This window comes from Myotis brandtii, unplaced genomic scaffold, assembly GCF_000412655.1.
Source record: "Myotis brandtii unplaced genomic scaffold, ASM41265v1 scaffold324, whole genome shotgun sequence".
NCBI lineage: Eukaryota > Metazoa > Chordata > Mammalia > Chiroptera > Vespertilionidae > Myotis > Myotis brandtii.
In genome coordinates, this window is record NW_005362439.1 from 2,748,633 (window position 1) to 2,756,389 (window position 7,757).

At 51.1% G+C, this 7,757-nt stretch overlaps 1 protein-coding gene across 2 annotated transcripts in view; it reads left to right on the plus strand.

Moving 5' to 3' along the window:
• Nucleotides 1-1,802: 1,802 nt before the first annotated feature.
• CREB3L1 (cAMP responsive element binding protein 3-like 1) overlaps nt 1,803-7,757 on the plus strand; it is a 16,778-nt gene continuing 10,823 nt past the window's right edge. For both annotated transcript variants that reach the window (XM_014543343.1, XM_014543344.1), the window contains exons 1-2: nt 1,803-2,026; nt 5,303-5,487. In XM_014543343.1, the coding sequence (XP_014398829.1) occupies nt 1,834-2,026; nt 5,303-5,487 (378 nt within the window). In that variant the 5' untranslated portion in view covers nt 1,803-1,833. The remainder of the gene's footprint in view (nt 2,027-5,302; nt 5,488-7,757) is intronic.

Sequence of the window (7,757 nt, forward strand, 5' to 3'; positions counted from 1 at the left end):
CTGCTGGGTGCTTTATTTTTAAGAGGTAATATCTGTTGAGTAATTCTATGCACTAGGAACTGTTCTAAGTTTCTTTACAAGTATAGATGACCCTTGAACAACACAGGAGTTAGAGGCACCACCCTGTGCAGTAGAAAACGTATAACTTTTGACTCCCCAAAAACTTAACTACTAATAGCCTACTGCTGACCAGAAGCTTTACCAGCAATATAAACAGTCAATTAACACATAGTTTTATATGTACTGTATACTGTATTCTTATAATAAAGTAAGCTAGAGAAACAAAAATGTTATAAGAAAAGCATAAGGAAGAGAAAATACACTGACAGCACTGTACTTATCAATATCATAAGGCCACGTCCTCTGTTTACAAGATGAAAAAAGTCCACATATCGTGGACCTGTGCAGTTGGAACCCATGTTGTGCAAGGGTCAACTGTATTAACTTGCTTAATCCTCACACTAATCCTGGTGGGGAGGAACCATGCAAAGGTCCCTGTGCCAAGGAAGAAATGAAACAGAGAGAGGAGAATGGGCTTTCCCAGGATCACAAAGACCAATATTTTTCAGGCTTTTTTGTTTGTAAGAAATGTATTTTACATCATCACCACACACATAACTGAGGTAAAAATTGACACTGCGTATTTAACTTTTCTGGGTGCTGTGCACGCTGATATGCTGTGCTCTATTTTGTTCTGTTTTATTTCTTCTTACATTCTGGTCGTGACCTACTACATTGATTCCACACCCCGTTAATGAGTCAACACCGGCAGTTTGAATGGCACTGTCTGGCTAGAAGTCCCAAGGCCGAGGCCGGGATTCGAACCCAAGTCACATGGCTCCAGAGCCGATTCTCTTGGGATAAAGAGTGGCTTAGAAAAGGGGGACTCTGGAGGCGTGTGGACAGGTGGGGACTGTACTAAGGAGGGAAGTGAAGGCCTTGCATCCCAGCAAAAGAAAATGCAAACGTCACTAATACTGCCACTGGGATGCAAACTTGCTGCCATAGACATAGTTAATCCGTTTTTTTCTTTTTTAATTTGTTTTTCAATTACAGTTTACATTCAGTGTTGTTCTGTATTGTTGGCTATAGTCCCTGTGCTGTAGTCTACATCTTTGTGGCTATTCTGCAACTACCAATCTGTACTGTTTAATCCCTTTACCTTTTTCACGCAGCCCCCCAACATCCCTCCCCTCTGACGGCTGTCAGTTTGTTCTCTGTGTCTATCAGTCTGTTTCTACTTTGTTTGTTTATTTTGTTCATTAGATTCCACATATAAGTGAAATCATATGATATTTGACTTTCTCTGACTGGCTTAATTTCACTTAGCATAATACCCTCTAGGTCCATCCAAGACATTGTTACTCTTTAATTAGTCCCCCCATGAAGGCAGTAGAGTGGGCTGAGAGACAGTCTCAGGCCATCTAAGTGATGTGACCAAGGTCACTGAGCCAGAACTAGAGCCCTGTGTCCTGTCGCCTGGTCCAGGGATCCTTTCACGCCATCTCCAGCTTTCCTTTGAGGATAATAACATTGAAGCTGGCGATGGCAGCAGAGGTGGGGCTGGAGGTCATGTGATGACTGGTTCTGGTGATCATAGAAATGATCATGGTTGGTACAGGTGATGTGGGTGGTGGGAGGTGGTGGTGCTAGGGGTGGCGGCATTAATGATGGCGGGAAGAGTAATGGGGACATTGCTGGGACAGTGCTGGTGATGTCAGGTCTGGAGGCACCACCACAGCAGTGTCTGTACCCTTCTCCCAAGCTAAACTGCCCCTCCACCTCCTCCTTCCCTAGCACTTCCCTGAGCACCTGGACCACTTTGGGGAGAACATGGAGGACTTCTCCAACGACCTGTTCAGCAGCTTCTTTGATGACCCGGTGCTGGATGAGAAGAGCCCTCTACTGGACATGGAACTGGACTCCCCCACGCCAGGCATCCAGGCCGAGCACAGCTACTCCCTGAGCGGTGACTCTGCACCCCAGAGCCCCCTGGTACCTATCAAGATGGAGGACACCACCCAAGGTAAGAAGGGTGGGAGGGCCCAGGACAGCACATGCACATAAGGCCCAGGAGGGAAGGAAGCTTTTGCAGGGCCACAGGGGGCACTGGAGGCTGAGACTCCCAGAGGCTCTGGGAGGAGGCACCCACAAATACCCCTCAGGGAGGCTGCCCACTTTTATTCCTGAAGGGAGAGTTCTCTAAAGCGCCCCTCTCCCCCTGCCTTGCTTTTTAGCAAAGGGCCCTTGAGTCTTTTCTCTCAGGTTCAACATTAGAGAACTCCAGACTGTTGCCCACCTAGAAATGGCCTTTGGGCATTTCCTCAACCCATCTGGCCCCATGGTATCTGGCTGGGTGATCATGGACACATCTCCTGGCTTCTATGAGCCCCAGGGTCTTCATCTACCAATGGGAACAGCAGTAAACATTTCTACAGTCCTCTCCAGTTTACCAAGGGCTCTCATGTTCATGTTCTCATTTATTTCTCACGACTCAGAGGTGAGGAAGGAATCACTTTTATCATAATCCTATTTGACGGGTAAGGACAATGAGCCTTTAGGAAAGCTGAGTTGTTTAAGTTACAAACAGTAAAATGCAGGTTAGGGACTTGGAAGCAAGCAAGCCCGCTGATTCTAAGCCTCACACCCTCTCCGCCACCACATTTGCCAGCCTCAAGCGGGCAGCAAGGAGTACTGGGTTTGGAACCAAACATCCTGATGCTTCCACCAACTTCTGTGTGGTCTTAGGCAAGTTTCTTAACCTCTCTGGGCTTCTGTTTCCTCAATTATAAAATGAAGATACTACGTGGCTTGACATAGAATTCTGGACAAGATTAAAAATCCCAGCACATAATATATATCAACTAGAGGCCCGATGCATGAAATTCGTGCAAGGGGCTTGGCCCCCATGCCACAGCGGCAGCCTCTGCCTCGGCCTCCACAGCACCGCGGCTTAGTCCGGAAGGTCATCCGGAAGATTGTCTGGAAGGTCGTCCGGAAGGTCATCTGGTCTAATTAGCATATTACACTTTTATTATTATAGACTAGAGGCCCAGTGCACGAAATTGCGTGCGGGTAGGGTCCCTACACCTAGCCTGCGATCAGGGCCATCTTTCACCCATTTGCCAGTCCCTAGTCCCACCCTGCCGTCAACACACACCCCGGTTCCCCATTCGCCATCTCGTGATCTATCAGAGCCTGCGGGCTGGGGAAGGGACCAAGAGGTCTGCCTTTGCCCACTTGCCAGTTCCCAGTCCTGCCCCACTGCCACCCACCCCGGTTCCCGTGGTTCCCCATTGGCCATCCAGCGATCAGAGCCTGTAGGTTGGAGAGAAGGGACCGAGAGGTGGTCAATGGCGACTGGTCGATCAGTCATTCTGGTGGGTACCCTGTTATGGTCGCTGGCCTTTTATTATATAGGATAATTACTGGCTATTTTCATTGTGCCTCTAAAAGTCCTCTTGATACTGTTTTGGTTCTTATTCCTTTCCCCTCAGAGGATCATGGTCTTGAATGGTTTTCTTAATATTCTCATCTATTAAGTGGGGAAAATAGTGGTGTCTGTCCCATAGAATTTGGGGGAGGAATAAATGAGCTCATATGTGTCAAGGGGTTAGAGCTGTGCTCAGTGCAGAAAGTGTGAGGTGCTTCTTAGGGTCTTAGAGGTTCCCCAGGGGCAGAGACAGACCTTTGTACCGCCTCCCCCCCAAACCTAACCCTGAGGGCAGGGACATCTCTTGAGGTTTTAAGTAGCTCCAGGGCTGTGGTTGCTGAGGTCCCAGCTTCCCTCCATGCCCTGGCCACAGGGAAGAACTCTGAGGTCACTCAAGGAGGCCTCGGGCACAGCCTGGGGAAGGACAGGGTGTGGGATGGGCACCCTCCCATGGCGGGCTCTCCCTCCAGCCCCACATGCCCAGCCCAGCAACTCCTTGAACACCCCCAATCTATTTTTAGAGTAATTTATTTGTGGGCCCTTTGCAGGGGGCAGTTTCCCGGAGGCCAGCGGGCTGGGCTGGCCCTGTAATTTGGGAAGATTGTGGGTGTTCCTGGAGCCAGGGGCAGCCTGTGGCCCAGAGCTGGGGCTCTCCGGCTCCCAGAGGGTGGGGCCTGGCCTCTGAGGTGGGATCAGGCAGCCGTTGACCCCTCTCCCCACCCACAGTGGGTCCCAAAGGCCAGAGTCCCCTATAGTCCTTCCTTTGCAAGCTGGCCGCCCAGACCCCCGCCTTTCCAGTGCTGCTCTGACTTCCAGGTGGGGCCAGCCTGAGCTGGGGTGGAGGACTGTGGGTGCCCAGCAGGAAGAGGGGTGATGTCTGCCATCCCTGTGGCCCAGGTGAGGTCAGGAGGCCCCCTAGATAGGCAGGAGGTTCACGCTGCCGGGGAGACCTGAGCATCATCCCTCACCCCCCACCTGCCCCCAATCACAGGTCCGGTGACTGCTTCCTTCTAAAAACGTCTCCCGTGTGCTCCGTCCTCTCCATCCCCACGGCCGCTGCCTCTGCTCAGGCCTTGTCCTCTCTCGCTGGACCATTCCAACAGACTCCCGCGGTGTCCTGGCCTCTAACTTGCCTGCCCCTGGCCAGTCTTCACACAGAGGCAGAGTGGTCTTTTTTAACATCACAAATCTGAACGTACTTAAAACTCTTCAGTGCCACCTCATTGCCTTTAGCACAGTGGTTCTCAACCTTGGCTGCACATTAGAATCACCTGGGAATCTTTTTAAAATCCTGATTTCTGGGCCTCACCCTCCGGAAATTCTGTTTCTTTGTTATGGGGTGGGGCCACAACATGAGTAACAAAGAAACAGAATTTCCGGAGGATGAGGCCCAGAAATCAGGATTTTAAAAAGATTCCCAGGTGATTCTCATGTGCAGCCAAGGTTGAGAACCACTGCTCTAGGACAAAGTCACAGCTCTGCCCCTGCCGGCCTCTCTGGCCCCATTTCCTTTCCTTTTCATTCCAACTGCTTGTGACCTTCACTAGATGCCCAGAACCTAGCACAGTGCTCAGCAAATGTTTACTGAATAACAATAATTATATGAACAATAGTACCATTTATTGGACATTTATTTACTTCTTAACAGACACTTTTATAGATGAGAAAACTAAGGTTCAGAGAGGTTAAACAATTTGCCTGAAGTCACACAGCCAGTCAGGAGGGGTTCTGGTCTGTTGTCCAAGCCCAGTCTATTAGCTGCTGAATGAAGAAGGTGCCCCCACGTCTTCTGGCTCCCCTCGGATAGGAGGGGGGCCGAGCCCTGTGCTCCGGGAGCCCCCTGAGCCTGGGTCCTGCCTCTTTCCCCAGATGTAGAACATGGAGCCTGGGTGCTGGGACACAAATTGTGCTCCGTCATGGTGAAGCAGGAACAGAGCCTGGAGCTGCCTGTGGACCCGCTGGCCGCCTCCTCAGCCATGGCTGCCGCTGCTGCCATGGCCACCACCCCGCTGCTGGGCCTCAGCCCTCTGTCCAGGCTGCCTGTCCCCCACCAGGTGAGCCTGGGGACTGTTTTGTAGGGGCTGAGGGAGGGGCAAAGGGTGGGGGGGTCTGTGTGGGAAGAAGTGTCCAAAGCCCTGTGCACCCAGGGTTCTATGAACAGGGAGCAACGTGACCCTCAGGACCAAGGGCTGGAACTCCCAGACGGGCCTCTGCCTCCGCCTTGGGCCGCCACGCACCATCTAGAATGCGCACAGACCATCCAGCCCTCACAGTGAGCTGGGGCCCTCACCGTGTGTGGGCAAGGCTTACAGGACGCAAGCAGGGCTGGCGTTGGGCCATGTCCAGAGTCCCAGAGATGGAGACAGCCAGGCCACTTAATTTTCTCAAAGCGTCAGCATTTTAAAAAAGGAAGGTCAACGTGGAAATATAAAACTTGTACTGTCTTTCAGTTGTTTACATTCATGAGATTAATATCTTCAACCCACATTCTCATACTACCCCCACGCCCTACGAATGTAGATATACATCATTGGCTATAGGTCCAAGATGATATCTGAAAACCCTTCTGAGAATGTGAGGCTCAGAGCCCAGGCCCCTGGGAGAGGCCCTGCCTGGGTCCAACTTGGCTCTCGCTTGTGCTCTGGGCACATGCCACTCCCTTTTCCTCCGCCTCCTTCTCTATAAAATAGGAGTGTGAGCTACCAGGTACCTCTAGGACAGTGGTTCTCAACCTTCCTAATGTTGCGACCCTTTAATACAGCTCCTCATGTTGTGGTGACCCCCAATTTCATTGTTACAAATTGAACATAATTAAAGCATAGTGATTAATCACAAAAACGATATGTAATTATATATGTGCTTTCCGATGGTCTTAGGCGACCCCTGTGAAAGGGTCGTTCGACTCCCAAAGGGGTCGCGACCCACAAGTTGAGAACTGCTGCTCTAGGAGCTTCTGTCCCTGGGTCATCTTAAATCCTTAGTCTGGATCGGGCCAGTCCTGCCCCCTGCTGGCCACACAGCTCACCTGATCAGAATGTGACCACAGGCAGACCTGTCAGCCCCTCCCAAACCCTCCACTGTCCACCAGGATCAAAGTTTGGCTGCAGATGTGGAGGATCTTTTTTTTCCTTAAATATATATTTTTATTGATTTCAGAGAGGAAGGGAGAGGGAGAGAGAGATAGAAATATCCATGATGAGAATCATTGCTTGTCTGCCTCCTGCACGCCCTCTACTGGGGATTGAGCCCGCAACTCTGGCATGTGCCCTTGACCAGAATCAACCCTGGGACCCCTCAGTCCGCAGGCCAACATTCTATCCACTGAGCCAAACCAGCTAGGACTGGAGGATCTTTTTTTTAAAAAATGTATGATTTTATTGATTTTTTAGAGAAAGAGGTATAGAGAGATAGAAATATCAATGAGAGAACATTGATCAGCTGCCTCCTGCACGCCCCCTACTGGGGCTTGAACCTGAATACCTGTGACATCTTGGTTCATGAGTCAATGTTCAACCACTGAGCCACACCAGCTAAGCGTTGAGGATCTTTTGTGATCAGATCCAAGACTGGCTCCGCAACACCTCGGGCCTTGCCAAAGCAGGAAGGGAAGGCAGGACTGCAGCAGCAGCCAGAGGTGGGGCACGTGCCTCAGAGAAGGACACTGAGGATCAAGGGGTTAGGCAACTTCCCCCAAACCACACAGTCCCAAACAGAGGAGCTGCACCCCCAACTCAGACGCCAGACCTGAGACCCGCACCTTCACTCCAGTGAGGTCACAACACCCCAGCGGAGGCAAAAGAACCAGGAGTTGGTGAAGTGCCCTCACCCTTCTGCATCGCAGTCCCCTCATCTGTCACTTGAGGGCTGAGCTGGGATAGAGACACGAGGGAACCTACCAGGCCCCCTCCCCCCAACTTGAACCTTCTATGATTCTTACTCATCTGCCTAAACTTGGGATTCTGTGTCCCACCCACGATATCATGGTCTCTCTCTGCTGGCCGCAGACCAAGGGAAAAGGTGGTCCTGAAATCCAGCACCCAACACAGCGCCTTCCTCAAAGAGAACACCACTCCCGTGCGTGTTGACAGCCATGTGTAGGAAGCCACGCATGTTCCTGAAATCCTATCTGGAACAGCAAGTTGGAATATAAAGAAATAGGAATGCGTGTTTGTTTAAAGTGTAAATCGAGCCCTAACTGGTTTGGCTCAGTAGCTAGAGCGTTGGCCTGCAGACTGAAGGGTCCCAGGTTCGATTCCGGTCAAGGGCATGTACCTGGGTTGCGGGCACATCCCCAGTAGGAGATGTGCAGGAGGCAGCTGATCGA